The sequence below is a fragment of the Pongo abelii genome, chromosome 7 (assembly GCF_028885655.2).
Source record: "Pongo abelii isolate AG06213 chromosome 7, NHGRI_mPonAbe1-v2.0_pri, whole genome shotgun sequence".
Classification (NCBI taxonomy): domain Eukaryota; kingdom Metazoa; phylum Chordata; class Mammalia; order Primates; family Hominidae; genus Pongo; species Pongo abelii.
Genome location: NC_071992.2, coordinates 42,735,585 through 42,755,188, shown reverse-complemented (window position 1 = coordinate 42,755,188; position 19,604 = coordinate 42,735,585). Strand labels below are relative to the sequence as shown.

Sequence of the window (19,604 nt, the reverse complement as noted above, 5' to 3'; positions counted from 1 at the left end):
TCTATAAGGTTTAGTAATTTTACTGAAAAATTTTTTTGTGTTGATTGTTTTGGGTTGACATTTAGGGGTATACATGAGGCTCTTTCAATACAGTTGGCCCTCCATATTCGTGGGCTCCACACTCATGGATTCAACCAACTGCAGGTCAAAAATATTCGATAAAATGAAAAAAAATTAATACAAATAAAAGACACAGTATAACTATTAGCATAGCATTTATATTCTCTTAGGTACTATAAGTAATGCAAGGATGATTTAAAGTCTACAGGAGGATGAGTGTAGGTTATATGCAAACACTGACATTTTTTTTCAAGGACGTGAGCATTTGCAGACTTTGACAACTGTAGGGGGTCCTGGAACCAATTCCCCATGGATACTGAAGGATGACTGCATATACTTCCTTTAATTTTAATTGTAGGAGAGTTTTCTCAATTTATAGTTTGTTTTGTTTTGGTTTGTTTGCTGGGATTATGCCTGTAATCCCAGCACTTTGGGAGGCCGAGGTGGGTGGATTACCTGAGGTTGAGAGCTCGAGACTAGCCTGGCCAACATGGTGAAAGCCCTACAAAAATTAGCAGGCATGGTGGTGCGCACCTGTGATTCCAGCTACTCGGGAGGCTGAGGCAGAAGAATCACTTGAACCTGGGTGACGGAGGTTGCAGTGAGCCAAGATTGTGCCACTCACTGCCCTCCAGCATGGGTGACAGAGCAAGACTCACTCTCAAAAAAAAAAAAAATCAAGATTGCTTTCCTAACTTAACAGAGCTTCTTTGAGAGAGAGAGAAAGAGTGTGTATGTGTGTGTGTGTGTAGTGTAGCTTAGTGTTTAAGAGCAGAATGGTTTGTTTACTGAAGTGTATTAGCGCCACTCTCCCCCACATTTGTCTGAACCTTCTCTTTGCTTTGTCTCCATTGTTTTTGTCCTCGGTTTTAATTCTACTCTCAGCAGTTTCTCCTCAGTATGAAGCTGTGGTCTGAAAAAAGTTCTGGTGGGTTGTATGGAAAATTTGCAGGTCTAGGCTGTGTCTGCCCCTCCAGGCTCTCCACAGACTTCTCTTACAATCTGCTGTGGGGATGGGACATGCGCTCCTGATGCCAGCTGCTGTTCTCACACAGGACTGCCAGGCTTTCTGTGAATACCTGCTGCTATTGAGGGTTCCTCTGGCTCCAGGTCCAGCAGAGCTCTCATTGCCTCACTTTATTTCCCTGCACAGATGCTGATAGCATGCAGATTTTGTGCTATTACTGGTTTATTTCCATTCACTTATGTTTTGAGGTTCATGAGAATAACCTTGTCACCTAGTTTTGTAATAAATATTGTCTGTGAGTTTCTTATTTGCCTTTCTAGTTCTATTTTTATTAGGGAATTTAGAGAGATTTAAAAAAATGATACCACTGCTGCCAACATTTTCCAAAACTCTCATTTTATTTCGTATGTACATAGTTTTCATCAATCAACAGATATTTATTAAATGGTCTATGGCAGGTCCTATTATAGACACCAAGGATATAGCTATGAACAAAACAGAGTTTCTACCCTCAAGATCTATAATAGGAAAATAATGGTATTGAACATATACACCACTAAGTAAGTGAAAAAATATCAAATATAAGTAAATTTCATGAAGTAAATGAAATGAGATAATATGTATCTATTCTTTTAAACCATTTGATTACATGTATATACACACACACATACATACACACACTTTATACACACATACGTATTATATATGTATACACGCACATATACATACTCACACACAAAGATATTTGACTTACACACAAATATTTTTGAATAGTATTTTCTGGATTACAAAGCATGTTTCCATACAATGCATTCTTTTATCTTTTTATGAATAGGCAGATAAGGTAGATTTTACTCCCCATGTTACAGAGGAGGGATTTCATGTTTAATAATTATAAGTGACATCTGATACACTTACAGCCAAAGCATCATCAAGTATCTTTTGAATCTGAATCTGCTTTTTTTAAACTTAATATTCTATTTTTTAATACCACATTACATAAAACACTGTGCTGGGGGTTAGAGATGACATCTTTTCAGCCCAAATAATTAAGTTTCAATTAGAGACAATAAGATATATGCTTAGTGCTGTCAGGTGGCGGTGGGGTGGGGGGGACAGGCCTGAATGAAGTTCTGTGGGAGTGAGGAAGCATCAGTTGTCTTTGTGATGGGATGTCCCAGGGAAGCCTAATGAAGGAGATTGCATCTGCGTGGCCCTTGCATATAGAGAGACGGGACATTTCTAGTTGGAATGAACCATGTGAACAAAGACAGGTAGGCATATCCTTAACATAGCTGGAGGAGAGCGAGAGTTCAATCAACTGTTTAGTTTTTCTTCATACACTCATCATTCAATGAGGATTTAAGTTACTATGTGCCAGGGCAGAGATAGAAAGATAGATAGGGAAGGAGCTTAGTCTAGTGGGGGAGACGTGTGCTCCCCACCTGATTCGAAAGTGAGACCTTTCAGGGGGACTGAATCTTCACTTACCTGCAGCATCCAACAAAAACAGGCAGCCGGGAGATGAAGATTTTAGTGCTGGGATTCTGAGCTATTTTCTTGGCAGTCTGCTTGGTGTTCCTAACCTTGAAAAAAATCAATTTGCTTGGAGCATATTATGTCTGAAAAGCACCCGTGGGGGAAGAGACCAGAAAAGTGTGTTGAGTGTTAGATGTTAGCGAAATTTAAATGTCATGATAAGGAATTTATTTTGGGGTAGTAAAGCGTGTTTGAGAGTTTTTGACAAGAAGACTGACCTAAGATGCCAGTGCATCCATGAATTTGGCCAAAAATTCAAAAATCAGTCCCACTACTTTCTGAAAAGATGACATATTGAAGAATTTATTTAAACCCTCTGAGCTTCATTTTCTTGATCTGTTAAAATTGGGAATTTATTTATGTATTTATCCACTGACACCTCATTTATTCATTCATTTTTAAGTTCAACTGATATTTAATAATTACTCAGTTCTGGCCGGGCGCAGTGGCTCACGCCTGTAATCCCAGCACTTTGGGAGGCCTAGGTGGGCAGATCGCGGGGTCAGGAGATTGAGACCATCCTGTCTAACATGGTGAAACCCCGTCTCTACTAAAAAAATACAAAAAATTAGTCGGACATGGTGGCACACGCCTGTAGTCCCAGCTACTAGGAGGCTGAGGCAGGAGAATCACTTGAACCTGGGAGGATGAGGTCGCAGTGAGCTGAGATCGCATCACTGTTGCCTAGGTGACAGAGCGAGATTCTGTCTCAAAAAAAAAACCAATAATAAATAAATAAATAAATAAATAAATAAATAAATACTCAGTTCTGGAGCTACATGGTCTAATGCAGTAGCCACTCACTCAAAAGAGCTATCGAACACTTGAAATGCAGATAGTCTGAATTGAGATGTGCTATCAGTGTGAAATATACACTTGATTTGGAAGTCTTAGTATGAGAAAAAGAATATAAAATACCTCATTAATAATTTTTATGTTGAATACATCCTGAAAGGAAAGAAGAAATAAGTTTAAGAGAGCTATTGTATAGCATGGTGACTATAGCTAATGATGATAGATTATATTTTTGAAAAATGCCAAGGGAGTTGGTGTTAAGTGCTCTTGCCACAAAAATTATTGCTATGTGAGGCAATACATATGTTAATTAGCTAGATTTAACCATTCCACAATGTATATGTGCTTCAAATGCATAGAATTTTATCTGTCAATTAAAAAATAAATTTGAAAAAATGTTTTTTGAAATTAATTTTGTGGTTCTTTTTTTCAAAGATATGTCATTTAGAATATTTAAATGTGGCCTCATTTACAGCTTGTACTGTATTTCTATTGGACGATGCTGCTCTAGATACTGGGTGTACAATATTGAATAGTGGTCAGAGACAGATAGTAAATAAGCACATTTAAATATCTAATTCATCTAATTCTAGACTGTGAAATAAGTGCTGTGATCTTCCCACCTGCCTCTCATCCCACCTTTGCTCTCTCCGGCCCCTCTATTCATTTGTGGCATTTTCTTAGCCACTTCTCTTAGTTAGTGGGGCTTATCTAACTTACATAGTTGTCCTCTCTCAGGAACTCTGGCTAATTTCTCCCTTTTGGGGTCTTGCAACTAATGTGACCATCCGTTTAAATATTTCTTCAGTGACTGAAAAAACAAACTAAAGCCATCAAAATTCCAAAGGCAAACAAAATTCTTCATCTCTCTTCAGTAGAAATCTTCATTCTCTCTTTCCTTTATTGTCAAAAATTACCATTTCCCCCAATACTATGGAAATTGGGAGTTTTCATCCACAGAGTGGGTGGTTTGAATCCAAACAGCAGGGCATATATCTGTCTAGTTCATGCCATCCTTCCTGTAGACACTACAGCTTCCCCATGGGACTCTGAACATCACCCACCTTCTAGCCATAGGACACATCCTTTGTATGTGGATAAACTCACACAATAATGTGTCATTCCAATTATGTCCATTTCAGTACAGTGTATGAATGCCACTTTATGCCAATTGGCCTTTTCCTGAGACAAAGCAATCATATTGGTAAGAAAGCAAGGGAGATAGTACATTAGGTGGAAAACAGAGTTAAGTGACCAAGTTAGAAATGGTTAATGAATGGCCATGTCAAGTCGTTCAACTATTTAGTTCATGTTTATCAAGTCTGTTTTATAAATCCAGACCTGTGCCAGGCACTGGCTATGATGGGAGGATAGTTTCTAAAGTTCTTATAAATTTTCTGCCCTTAAGATGTTTTTAGAAAGACAATTCTAAAACAAAAACAAAATGCTAATAAAGCAATTAAAGGGCAGGACCAAATCAAAATGTATGGCAAGGATGTTAAGGACTGGGAGAGGTCAGGAAGGAAGATGTGGATGAAATTTGCAGACGTCTTGAAAAAACTCTTGGAGAAAATGGATCTTGATATCTGGATGTGACTTAAACAGGTCAGGAGGAGAGAGAACAGCTTGACCCAAATGGAGTGGAACGGGATGCATGAGAGAGAACGGTGGGAAACAATGTTGCCCAGGACCCTGTAGTCAATCAGGAAATGTGACTTCCAGGCCTTTTGATCCCAGTAAAGTGGGAGAGAAGAGACATCATTTTCTGCATTCTGCTTTTCTCTAAAGTTAAATACCAGAATATAAGCAACAACATGCACAACACTGGAAATAGTGGCATTTATTGGACATTCTATCTTACTACAGGGTATGTGCTGAAAGGTGCAGTTATTTCTGCGTCTAGCAGAAGGTATCAGATGACTGTTGGCTTCAGGTGTAGCTTAGTAGCAGCTGCAAGTGGAGTTTCATTATAGCCACAGAATGTCTTTTGCCAAAATGAACACCAGTGATCAGGATCTTAGAATGTCTAGCCAGTGCTCAAAGAAATTCCATATACTACATGGGAGCCAACATGAACAAAATACTCCTCATTATGATTCGCTTCCTGAATGGGTTTCACCTACAAGCAGAGGATGCCTAGAAAAGAAAAAAAACAACAACTTAAACTTCAAATTTCAACATATCTTTGGGCTTTTGAAATCATTTAAATGAATCTTTTAGGCTTTTTCTCTAGAACAGAATATTGAGATATAATTCATATGTCACAAAACTCACCTATTTAAAGTATAAAATTGAAGGGTTTTAGGTATATTCACAGAGCCATGTGACTGCCAGATCTACAGTAACCTTGGAAACTCTTTACCCATTAGCAATCACTCCTCATTTCACCTCCCATCTCCCTCCTCCCTGCTCCCCCACTGCCCTCTGATTCCTAGACAATCACTCATTCACTCTCTGTATTTATAGATTTTCTTATTCTGGAAATATCATGTAAACGGAGTCATACATTATGTGGTCTTTTGTGATGAATTGGCTTCTTTTATTTAGCATAATATTTTCCAGATTCATCCATGTTGTAGCCTGTATCAGTACTTTAATCTTTTGGTGGCATATACCATGCCATGGTATGGACATACCACATTTTATTTACTCCCTCTGCAGTTGGCAGACATTTGAGCTGTTTCCACTTTGGGGCTATTATGAATGATCTGGCTATAAAAACTCATGTAAAAGTTTTTATGTGGACATATATTTTTATTTCTCTTGAATGAAATACATTCAATTCTCATTTTCCACAGTAGTTATGTTCTATAAAGTTGTCATCAACACTGAATTAGCAAATGCTGAGCCACTGCTCCTAGGTAAAATTCAGGATTAGGTCTGGGAGACCTCTGGTCACAATATTTTTGTCAATCCATCCATATGTAACCTTGTTTTGTGTGTGTTTCTGTTTGGAGACACCTTATTGAATATATATATATATATGTATATATATATATATATATAGTAAATTTCTTTGCTTTTTAGCCTCACAACAATGCTATCCACTATGCTTTTTTATCGATTGTTATCTCTGGAATTCACAAATTTAGACAACTTTTTTCCATCGCTCCATTACTCTCTGTGCGTGTTTCTTTAGCATTTTCTGGAGTGGTCTCACATACAGATCAGTGAATTTCCTCTCTCTCCTTCTGGATGTAAGTACTAGTGATTGATTCACATTGAACTCAAGGCCAGCAGCACTATGATGTATGCCTGAGTGAAGCTTAGCTAACATGTGTGTTTTCTCCATAAGGAGTTTCACCAAACTCCTCACTCTGCCATTCTGAAAGTGCATGTCTCCCTCTTAGGCTTTCTACCTTCACCTAAAGCAAAAGAGAATGAGGACAATCATCTGAATTAAATTAAAGAAATCTTTATAACAAAGGGGAAAGGTGTTTGGGGATTAGATTTCTAGCCAGTCAGTGAGGTTTTCCATCCTGATTGAATTCTTCTGAAAACTTTTTAACTTTGCAAAATGCTTTGACTGAGCAGCCTTGGGTTACTCCACAAATATTCTTTTTATTTCTTTCAGCAATGTGGATGTTGCATTTAAAAAGTCTGACTGAATTTTTGCCTCCAGTTTGAAATTCATATTTTAAAGATGATCTTTAAGCCAGAAACTTTAAATATATTCATTGAGGTCAATTAATCAAACTTTGTGAAGTTTCTACCCCGGGCTATATATCAACCTTGCTCTGGATGCAGCAAGATACTCTAATGAAAGTGATGTCTTAATTTTTTTGTGCTACTGTAACAGAACACCACAACCTGAGTAATTCTTAATGAACATAAATGCATTCAGCTTATGGTTCTAGAGGCTGGGAAGTCCAAGATTGAGGGGTTGCATCTGGTGAGGGTTTTCTTGCTGTGTCATAACATGGTGGAGGGCATCACACGGTGACCGAGAACAAGTGAGGGTTGAACTTGCTTTTACAGCAATCCCACTCTCTTGATAACAAACCCCCTCTCTCCATAACAGCATTAATCCATTCATGAGGGCTCAGCCCTCTTAAAGGTCCCACCTCTCAACACTGTTGCATTGGGGATTAAGTTTCCAACACATTCAAGCCATAGCAGATGATATAATCTAGAGTTGCAAAGAACTATTAATTTGGGATTTTGGTGGCTAAGAACATGCAGTTAAAATTCTGCATAGTGGGCTGGGCAGTGGTGGCTCATGCCTGTAATCCCAGCACTTTGGGAAGCCAAGGTGGACAGATCACTTCAGGTCAGAAGTTCGAGACCAGCTTGGCCAACATGGTGAAACCCCATCTCTACTAAAAATACAAAAAATTAGCCAGGCGTAGGGTGCACGCCTGTAATCCCAGCTACTCAGGAGGCTGAGGTGGAGAATCACTGGAACCCAGAAGGCGGAGGTTGCAGTGAGCCGAGATTGCACCACTGCACTCCAGCCTGGGAGGCAGAGTGAGACTCCATCTCAAAAAAAAAAAAAAAAAAAAAAAATTCTGCATAGTTGTGTATCCACCAGTGTCATTAGAGCAGTTAGTGTTAGTGGCACTTAGAATTGCACTATGTGAATAACTGGCCCCTTTTGCAAAGTATCTCACTAAGTGTGTACTGTTGGCATGAAAGGCTGCCTAACTTTTCAGGGCCTCACAGCTCCTTTATTGTCAGGTATCTAAAATCACCTGGTCCCTCTTTTACAACTATGGCATAACTATATCCCATGATACATTATTGTATAACAATTGGTTTTCCTCTTCTATTATTTTTTATTTTTCTATATGATAATGAGATTGCCCAGGAGAGCAGAAATCTAGGAATATATATTAAAACTACCATCATGAAGCTAATATATTTCCCTACTAAACCCTCAAGTTGGTTTATAAATTGTTGTCACCTCTGGTTCTTTACCTGGCCATCTTTCTGTCAGTTGGAAAAATGTTGGGTTGCCATAGACCTCCCTGTGTTACCTGTCTCCTCTTTTGACTTTTATGCCACACAAGTTACTAATCCCACAAACAAACCCTCTGCTCCATTCATTCAGTATGCATTTGAAGGTCCTCCAGTGTGGTCAATGTGGTGCTAGGTGCTGGCTCCTCACTATCAATGAGGCAATTTCCTAGACCTTAAAGAAGTTTTGCCATCTCATGAGGTGGACAAATATGAAAACAAGAAAGTGCAATAATTCCATGTTCTGTAGAAGAAGAATGTACAAGGCACCCAGGAGACCCAAAGGCTGGTTCGCACTTCTCCCAGACAGTAGATGGAGCCAGAAGGAGTTTCAGGCTGGTGCAGTGGCTCACTCCTGCAATCCCAGCACTTTGGGAGGCCAAAGCAGGGGCATTGCTTGAGCCTAGGAGTTCAAGGCCAGCCCAGAAAACAGGTTGTAGACACTCTCTCTCTACAAACAATAAAAAAGTATTATCCAGGTGTAGTGGCATGTGCCTGTGATCCTAGCTACTCTGGAGGCTGAGGTGAAAGTATTGCTTGAACCCAAGGAGTTCCAGGCTATAGTGAGCTATGATGGCACCACTGCACTCCAGCCTGAGTGACAGAGCAAGACTCTGTAGCAAAACAAACAAACAAACAAACAAACAAAAAACAAAAACAGCAGCAACTTCACCTCAAGGAAATGATGAGCCAGGAAGACAGATTCTGGTATGACTGAATTAGACACAAAGTGATTCAGAAGGGCATTCCAGCATTTCCTTTAAGAAGGCTTAAAGATGAAAACCCACACAAACAGTCCTGATTTACATTAATTTTTTTTTTAATCTTACAATTAGGAGTATGTGAGTCCAATATGAGACTCTAGTTCTTTGATTATAATATTTCCTCTTATTTTCTGTCTACTTCTCCAATTCTCCTGGTGCCAACCTCCTTGATAACAGGGCATGGAGTCATATTCATCTACCACAGCATATAACACAATTAGTAGGTCCTTAAAAATGTGTTGGGTAAATAAATACCATAAATCCATTTTTCATTCATTAAGGGCAACTCTTTGCCCTGGAAACTAGTTCTCAGTCATTTTGTGTGGTGATGCTGGCCTCTGTGTCTGGGCCCCTAGACTTTCTTTAGACATTTCTACGGTTAGAGCTTCAGGGAGAAAGGCCAGGCATGGCTGGAGTTTTCACTGGAAGTGGTGGAACAGATGCACAGATTCTAAAGAGAATGCACAGATGAACAGATACACAGATTCTAAGACTGAGAATTAAGCTCTGGCTTATGAACTTGTTCCTAATTTTTAAAAATTACATGCCTTGACCTATGTCATGTGTAAGTAGTTAAAAAAAAGGTATAATTCAAGAACCCACTTTCACCCTGATAATCTTCCTTTTTAAAAAAGGGTAAGACTTGATTTCATTCTTTTTTATGGCTGAGTAGTATTCCATGGTGTGTGTGTGTGTGTGTGTGTGTGTGTGCATTTACATTTTCTTTATCCAATCATCTACTGATGGACACTTACGTTGATTCAGTATCTTTGCTATTGTGAATAGTGCTGCAATAAACATAAGAGTGAAGTTATCTTTTTAACACAATGATTTTTTTTTCCTTTGGGTAGATACCCATTCGTGGGATTTCTGGATCACATGGTAGTTCTATTTTTAGTTCTTTGTTACGCTAATAGCCCAGACTTCACCGTTCTGCAATGTATCTGTGTCACAAAACTGCACTTGTATCCCTCAAATGTACACAAATTTTAAATAGTGAGATTAATACATATCCTCTAGCATGTAGTAAAGAGGCACCAAGTTTGGTCTCTCATTCCTCTTGCATAATCTACTCCTCATTTAATGTGCTAGAACCCTTCAGGAACTCCCTGATTTGCCTCTTCCTGGTGATCCTGGTATATGCCATCTCCCTGGCTTCCATCCTGTCTCCTAGGCTTGACTGAGGAGGTACATAGCTCAGGGGAGCCAGGAAGCCGACCCTGCCCCTTCCCTCCAGGTCCATTTCATTTCCATAGTATTCCACACAGAAGTAAAAGTATTCGTACTATTTTGTTTTTTTCTCTATGGAGAAAACTGAAAGCACTTTGGCTTTAAACCCTCAGCAAGAGTATTGCCAATGAGCACAGCCTCAGGACTACTAGATTTCCTAGTAGGAGAGGACTCACTGGGAAAGCCCCTCCTCTCTCCAGTGGTCCTTTTCCACTCACTGACAACCTCCATCCCAGCCCCAGTGTTTGAAGTCTCTCCCTGAACTTCAGGCCAGCCTCCTGCTCCTGGGACACACACACAACCCCTTCCTTTCAAGGATGAAATGCTAATTATCAGAGATATTGCAGACTAATGTCTTAAGGAGGAAGGAGTTCATTTCCTAACTACCACATAATTTGTAAGGCAACACTCTCTCTAGCAGTCTGGACATCTTATTACTATGCAGATAAAATATGTAATCCCCTTCCTCCAACCAGTCACCACCCTCATCCTCCTCACCATCCAATTTTAAATTGTACTCTCTGGGCTCACTAGGAATAAGAGAAGGGGCCATTGTGGGGCCATATACTCATTCCAGCTTGCTCTTTAACAAAGAGATGCTCGGCTATTGCTGCACCATTAAGGAATAGATTAACTTCTTATCTAAACGTCTGTTCTACCTTCCATTTCTAACTAAGCAGGAGGGGAAGCAATGGATTACTCCTCCCCTTCATAAGTATAGGTAATTGATGACCTGTGTGCACAATAGCAGGTCACATGGTCTGACCAAGGATTTATTTTTTTCTGATTTATGATTCATTTTCATTAAGTCTTACAAAGGAATAGAAATTCAGCTGGATTTAAGCATTTTGTGCAGCATTTAATGAATCACCTTTCCTGAAAAATAGGAAAATTATGCAAACTCTCCCAGAAAATCCAGCCAGCACACTCATCATAGCTTTATGATACAGAATCAAGTTAATTATGAAAAACACTCAGTTCCTTAAAGAAATCTCTAAAAATCTTGAACATCATGGCCATGTATCCTGGTGAGCCTAAAATTGGTCAAAAGCAGAGCGGAATAACAAATGATAATTTCTGCTAAATAATTCAGACTATCTGAACTCTGATATTTTACTGACTTTAATGAGTATAATGGGTCCAATTAGAGACTGCTTTCCTTCACTGTGCCAGGCTCAATGTGCTCTCTCTTAATTGTGGGCCTCGTTTTTAATTTGGATAACTCGTCTCTACAAGTTTGTCCTGAAATCCCAGCATCTGGCATTAATAGCTACTAACTGTATGTAAAAGTCAGTCACTGAGTAAGTTTTGATGATGATTATCATGAAGAAAAAGAGATTGCACTGGGTCCTGTCAGGGGGTGGGGGGCTGGGGAGGGATAGCATTAGGAGAAATACCTAATGTAGATGACAGGTTGGTGGGTGCAACGAACCACCATGGCACGTGTATACCTATGTAACAGACCTGCACTTTCTGCATATGTATCCCAGAACTTAAAGTATAATAAATTTTTTTTTTTTTTAAAAAGAAGATGAGTAGAAAGCAAGGCAAAAAGAGAGAGAGAGAGAGATTGCAGCACAAAAACTAGATGTTTCAATACACTAGTTCGTCTGGGATAAGTCTCATTTGTAAAAGAATGGAATGGGTTTCTCTCACACGTGGCCTTTCTTTCTCCCCGCGCAGGGAAGTGATGCCGACATGGTGGATAAGAACAAGTGCTGCACACTCTGCAACATGTCATTCACTTCAGCGGTGGTGGCCGATTCCCATTATCAAGGCAAAATCCACGCCAAGAGGTTAAAACTCTTGCTAGGAGAGAAGACCCCATTAAAGACCACAGGTACGTGCAGGAACAGTGATCGTGGGGAGACCCTGAAAACCAAGTGCTGGCCTGTCATGTGGATCGTGTTCCTCCTTCAGATGCAGTTGCCAGAACCAGAGCCTAATGATAGACGTCACTCAAAGCCCAAAGGGATGGGTGGCTGACCTCAGCAGACCTGGCTGTCCTAAGACCCCTAAATACCATTTCAGGTGCTCATTCTATCAAGCTGGCTCCTTTCGATGAAGTAATGCAGCAGCTTGCATCTGCTGAAGAGCTGTGTGCATTCTGCAAGATGTTGTCTATCATGCTTACTGTGTATTATATAAGATGCGATATCTATTCTGTTTTCTAGATTCCATCTGCAATTAGTGTGGATCATGCATGCTGTGTTATGTGTAATAGAGAGGTCCCCTACCAATGTCTATAATGCAGGACATCATCCTTTTTTTACCTTGGCAGGGCAGAGCGGGAGGAAAAGAAAGGAAAACTGTGATCTTTAAAACTACTTCAGTGTGCCGAGAGCTGATTGTTGTTTTTTTTTCCTGAGATGACATTCTCATCATCTTTGCAGGGGATCCTGTGATTCACCTTGCAGGAGATCCTGTGATTCAAGCCTATTAACTTTCACAAGTAAAACCTTAAATATTGATAACCGATGATTTGACCTTCTAATTGCTTAACTAAAATAAATTCTTCAGAGGTCTATCACATCATGTAACTAAAACACTGTTATAATTTAGTCAAGATAAACTATTTGGACAAGATTTATGTTGTGGCAGAAATGTGACCAAACAGGTTATAATCCAGAGAAGTTGGGGGCATACTTCATGGTGCCTACTCTTTCCATGCGATTAAAATTTAGCAGTACATTTTATCTGCTGTCTAATGAATCACGCATAAACTGTAGGTGTAATTATTTTGTAAATGGCATTTTGCAAACTGGAGAGAGCCTAAAACAATGCTTGGCTTTTATCCTTACCACTGCTTTTCTTAAGAAAAAATGTAATTTTTTACCTAGAGAATCACAAGGAATCATTTTACTGTATTTTTCTATTTAGTTTAACTAAACAACATTGCTTTTGTAAAGGTGGCTGTGACATTCAGGCATAGGATGGGGTTGCAAAACACATGAAATCTGGAGACACGCTCAGTATGTTTGGGGGCACAGGTTGTGTTTCAGCCTTTGACAAGCAGCCAGTCAATTGAAACTCCTGATTCTTGCTCCCTTAAAGGTTGCATATTCACGTTGTAACCTATTCCCCATCAGATCTCTTAAAATAGACACCTCAAAAAAACAGTCACTGGAAAATTTTTACCTGTTTTCCATGAATTAATAACCAGCCCATTTGTTCTCTCTGCTGAAGCAGAATATTACTGTTAAATTAAATTTTGGAGGTAATGATGGAAGAGGAGAGGGTGTGTGTTTGCTTATCACATCAATTAGCAAATGGGAGAGTTATTCTTTCTGCAAAAAAAAAAAAAAAAAAAAATGCCACATGGCAAAACCAGTTCTTTGTGAATTTAAATACAGCTTTAAGACAACCAAGCATCCAATTGTTTTCCTGAATTCAAACACCCTCAGATCTGGGAAATAGAACTCGAGTGTAATTTGTTAGCCATCATCAATATATTCCAAAGGAAAAGGAAAAAACGAAGTACAGCCTTTACTTAATGGCTTAGTCTTGGCTGCTCATGGGACTAGCTCAGCCCTCCCTGTTGCAGAAACCAGGTTGCTGGGTAGGCAAGAAGGGAACGAATAGGGTGTGGTGAGCCGAAAGCTATGGCTTAGGTTGGGCCTGCCTGGTGCCAGCACCCCCTTCACACCCAGCTCATACCCCCTTCTGCAGTGTGCCCTCCCAGCCATTCCCCTCTGCAGCTGCTTTGAGCAGAAAGGATCTTGGAAAGTGGCAGCCCCAGACAGATCAGAGGGCCTAGGAAGCTAAACTGGCTCCTGGCTTGGGTTGATGTCAACCCAGCTGTTGGCAGGGAGCAGAGAAAGCAAGGCCTCCTACTAGAGGGAGCAAGTAGTCAGACATGAGGCAGATTGGTTAATAGTAGAAAAGACATGTAAATGTATGCAACGTGTGTACACGAGCGCCTTCAGAATGAAGACTCAAATGCAGTAGAAATTGGACATTTTTATGGTTACTTCAGCAAAGTAAGGGCAGCCATGTAGAAATATGATTGCACAAAAAGGGAACGATCTAATGCTGTTGGACACAGTGGGGACACCCAGGAAGGCCTGTCTGTCTAGATTCTTCTTGGCCTCTCTGAGCAGCACTCCTTCCTTCTGGGTGTGGGGGCAGGACCCTCTCTGGAAAGGGGTCTCATGTCCTACTCTCCAACAAGGTCAATCAGATAATTTCTTTATGGTCAGTTTTTACACAGAAAGGTGAGGGGAGTGAGGGGAAGTTAGAGTAATAGTTTTTAGGTTTTATGGCTGGCTTTGGGGAAAAGGGGTTTCTGGTTTCTAAGGCCTGCCTTGGAGAAGCGGGTTTCCAGGCTAGCCTTGGGGGAGAATGGGACTGGGAGACAGGAGGGTAGGAGAGTGTCAGAGAAAAACTTCACTTCTGAGGCTGCTGCTCAGGTCTTCATTTTGAGATGTTGTTTTGAGTCCCAACAGCAGAAGTAGGCATTGTGGGGGTGTCCCAGATTAAGGGTTGAAGTCCTGATAGGAGGATGGCACCAGCATCGGAGGCTCTGGGCCCAGGGAGCATGCAGATGAACCAGCAATGTGCTGGTGTTGGGAGAGCCTGGCAGATGGTAGCAAGGCCTGCTGCAGTCCTGGGTTCTAGGAAAGGATAGGCTGTGAAGACCATGGCAGGACACCACCATTTAATACAAGCATGCTGGGCTGGAGACCACGCATAGGGAACAAAACAGGAACCTGAATTCTAGCCTTAGAGTATAAGGTGGAGGCTTGGTCTCAAGTTATTGCAAGAACAGGAGAAAGACTAGGAGGCACTGGAAAAGAAAACCCACACTATGGCCTCCTGAACTATCAAGTACAGCTCCCTGAATGGAGTCTGGATGGCCATCTTCCCTTACTGCCTGCAGCCACACCCAGAAGCAGCTTCTCCAGGGCTCCACGTTCCATGTGGTGGCTGCCTTGTGCTCCTCTGGGAACCGCTCTGCCTAATTAACCAAACCAGCTTGAAATCGCTTCTATAATAAAAACAAAAGCAAAAAAAAAAAAAAAAAGAACATAGAAAATCCAATCAACTGAATCAAGATGCAAGAGAAACAATTCTGCTCAGGTATGCTGCCCTCACCTCCGTGAATAACAGGCTCTTGAACTGGGGTGATTTCTATGTTGGAATAATTGAACCACAACTCATTGCTTGAGCCAGCTACTTCGTCTGATGAGGGCGAGAAGTTGGGATCTGTGAATCACTACCTTTCCACTCCCTCAAGCTGCACTTTGATCAAGCATCTTCTGGGTCTCCTGCAGAATGAGTTGCAACTTGAGTTGCCTTCTCCAGATGGGTGCATGTTTACTAGAGTTTCTGAAATGCTTGGCAGAGCCGCTGGAATAACATTCATTTACATATTGTCTGTGGCTGCTTTTATGCTGCAGTGGCAGAATTGAGTCGTTATAACAGGGATGATCCAGGCCACAAAGCCTAAAATATTTGCTATGTGGTTCTTTACATAAAAAGTTTGACTCTTGATCTAGATACTGGATGATCTTGAGGAACGTGCATCAAGGAGGCAATGAGTTTTTTATACAGAAACTCACAACAGGTGCTAGTGTGAGATTCTGTATAAAATGGAAGCAGTCTTCCAGGCTGTGCACCAGTCAGGAGCTGGGGAGGTACCCGGGATAGAGATTGATGAAAAGGATGTGACTGAGAGCAGGCTCATACCTGTAATTCCAACAGTCTGGGAGGCTGAGGCTGGAGGATTGCTTGAGCCCAGGAATTTGATACCAGCCTGGGCAACGTAGTGAGACCCTTTCCCTACAAAAAAATTAAAAATTAGCCAGGCATGATGGCACATGCCTGTTGTCCAAGCTCCTTGGGAGGCTGAGGTGGGAGGATCGATTTAGCCTGGGAGGTTGATGCTGCAGTGAGCTGAGGTTGCACCACTGCACTCCAGCCTGGGTGACAGAGTGAAACCCTGTCTTAGAGAAAACAAGAAAAAGGATCCCAGTCATTGGGTTTAGGGCACGCTTTAATCCAGTATGATCTCATTTTAGCTTAACTAGTTACAGTTGCGAAAAACCTATTTCCAAAAAAATTGACATTCTGAGATTCTGGGGGGACATGGATTTGAGGGGACACTAACCCAATATATGAGCAAACTCCAGTTAACTGCTGGCAACTGGCAAAGATCATAGGTCCTGATTCTGTGCCTGCCAGCTCGTGATTCTCCTCCCCCAGCCTCTTTTTTTTTAATGATAAATCCGTATCAGCAAGATCTCATTCAAAATCCTGAAGAAAACATCATTTAACTGTTCTCTTTAGAAACTAACTTTTGGAGAAAATATGAATGAGAGGAAATCTGATGTATGGAAAAAAATCCTTAAACTATAGTTATTCTCCATTTTCCACCATTCATCAAAGTGATTTTTAAGATTATGCATAATCAGAATGGTTAGGTTCTATCCAGCATTAATAAGAACATTCATCTGTGTCTATAGCAGAGACTTTGCTTATCAGACACCCATTTGCTTTTTATCTGCCCCAGACTTGCAGTTGATTGTGTGTTAAGACCTGGCTACAAGATGGAAAAGAGCCATTCAACTGCATTAGACTTTGCACGAACAAGAAATAAGCCTTTATTGTGACACTTTGTGGTTGTATGGTATTACAGGAGAGTCTAATCTATCCTGGTGGCTACATCATCCCTTAAAGTTATTGTTTCAGTTATAAGCTTTTATGAACAAATCTATCATTCACAGTAAAAATGGATATGAGTGCAATCTTTCATATAATTCCCAGACCTCATTAGTTTGACAGGTAATGGCATCAAATTTAACAATAACTTTTCTTTCCTTTTTTGACCCTTCAGAGTTTGAAGTGGCCCTAGGGTTATGTGTGTCTTCAGTAACAAGGCTGGATGGATAGAGAACCATTCTGAGGTGTGCTCTGCAGGGACCACAGTTATTACCGCCTCTGTTCATGACTGCACCTCTGGGCACATAGTAGGCATTTAATTAATACTTGTTCAATGTGTAAAAATTGGAAGCAAACATTAGAATAATAATAGGCAGTTAAGTGTCTATAGTTTTATTTTCAAATTTAGTTGCCTTGGTTATTTAAATTTTAGTCAAGTATGATGGTAAAAAACAGTGGTTTTCCAATTTAACAGGAGTTTATCATCCCTGTCCACTCGCTTGATCAAAACTCCTTTCTTTGTAAAATAGGTGATATACAGAGTACCAGAAGCCACAAACAGAGGCTGTAAAGTCAGACCCAGTTTTAAATTCTGCTTATATCCATGGGAAAATTCACAGGTGGTTTTAACTCTTCAACCCTCAATTTATTATAGGTAAAGTGACGGAAACACATTACTGAATTATTATAGTAAGGCAGAAGATATAAGTAAAATAATTACCATAGTGCCTGCCACACAATTCAGTGTGGAATGGATGTATTATTGCATGTAAATACACACAAGTGTATGCATACACACAACTGATCCTCATTGTTTGAGGATTCTGTATTTATGAATCCACTATGATTTATTTGTAACTCCAAATTAATTCTCCTGGCACTTTTGGGGTTATTCCCAGACATGTGTGGAATTGTGAAAAACGTGAGTCATGACAAGTGCACGTTCCCAGCTGAGGTTGAACATGGTGACATTCTGCCTTCATGTTTCAGCTCTCATTCTGTAAACAAGTCTCTCTCTCTTTTTTTTTGCAGTCTATTTAGTGTCACGTGTTTTGCACATTTTGTGCCTTTTGTTGGTGACTTTGCCATTTAAAATAGCCCCCAAGAGTAGTGCTGAAGTGCTATCTAACGTTCCTAAGTACAAGAAGGCTGTGATGAACCTTACTGAGAAAATAAGCTTTGCTCAGACATGAGTTACAGTGCCACTGGTGGTGTGTTTAAAGTTAATGAACCAAACATTTATATTAAATCAGACACATTTAAGCAGAAACACACATACATCAAGGTTGTAGATTGATTGATCAAAATCTTGTAACCACAAGTTCCTAGGAACCTAACCCTGAATTTCTCCTAGGAGCAAATGTTCAGTATTTGCTATTTCAGTGTTCCTGGTAACTTTGTAAAACATAACTATCATGAATAACAAGAATAGATTACATTCATAGCAAAAGTACTTTCTATTCATTACATTTATATAAAAAAAGTTTCAAAAAGTCTGTTTATTTCTCAACAATTAAATAATAATACATAACATTCAAAAGATTCTGGGTGTGGTAAAACTATATATAGTTGAATGGACTGAATCTAGCTTAATAATGAAATCAGTAATCATAACTGATAGTTGTAAAGATATTATACAGATGCAACACATGCATTGTTTGACCTAATCTTCATAAAAAGCATGACGTTTACAGTATTATTTTATCCAATTTACTGAGGAGGAAACTGAGACTCTGCAGGCTGAGTAACTTGCCTGATGTTACATTGTAAGATACAGAATTGTAAGTCAAACCTACCTTTTTTCATTTCTAGCAATACATAATGTTTTATAAAATGATTTACTGGTATTTGCTGGTCTACTGAATAGAACATTTCAAAATCCAAGGCTCTCACTAAGTGAATTGGTAGCAACAAAGACAGATATTTATACACTTTAAATCAAGTATTTCTTATTTGCAGGAACAGTAAGCAATGTAAGAAAAGCAACAGATAAGTAATGATCTCATTCATTGCATGTGTTGTAAGTGTGTTTATTGTATATTCCTCTTCTAAAATCGTGTTGGTTCTCTTCTTTTTTTCCTTATTTCCTGTTGAAAATTAGAGAGACAGAGCTTCAGAACTTTTACATAAATTTCCATGCCAGACAGAGAATTGCTTATTTAAGTTCTCTGTTGAATAAGTAAAGATCAGGGTAGTCTATATCTGCTTGAAAGTTACATAAATTCAAATTTTGAATAATACATGCACTCTAGGTTCAATCAGCACCTCATATTTGCATATAAGATTTTATACACCATAGCAGTTATTTCATCTGAATCAGGTTATTTGGTTTGTGTGGCGTATTCTGTCTAGATGCTTGGTTTAATAGATGCAAACAATAGTTTGTCAAACCGGCAGATCTTAATAGTGGTGCATCTTCTTTCAAATTAGGAAAGCTGGCATGTTCTGAGGCATCATCTCTAGATCAGTGCATTTGTTCCAGTTGATGTTTTTGGCTTTTCTAAGCTTATAAATGTGAGTAATAGATTCACAGAATTGCAGAGCTGGAAGGGGCTTAGTGATCGTTATTTTAGCCATGTCAGATACCTTGTGAGAAAACTAAAGCCCAGAGGGGTGAAACCATTTACCCAAGG

General features: G+C 39.8%; 1 protein-coding gene across 4 annotated transcripts in view; it reads left to right on the top strand.

The window, feature by feature from the left end:
- ZMAT4 (zinc finger matrin-type 4) overlaps positions 1–19,604 on the top strand; it is a 372,149-nt gene that overhangs the window by 192,364 nt on the left and 160,181 nt on the right. For all 4 annotated transcript variants that reach the window (XM_009243743.4, XM_002819032.5, XM_054561500.2 and 1 more), the window contains exon 4: positions 11,995–12,151. In XM_009243743.4, the coding sequence (XP_009242018.1) occupies positions 11,995–12,151 (157 nt within the window). The remainder of the gene's footprint in view (positions 1–11,994; positions 12,152–19,604) is intronic.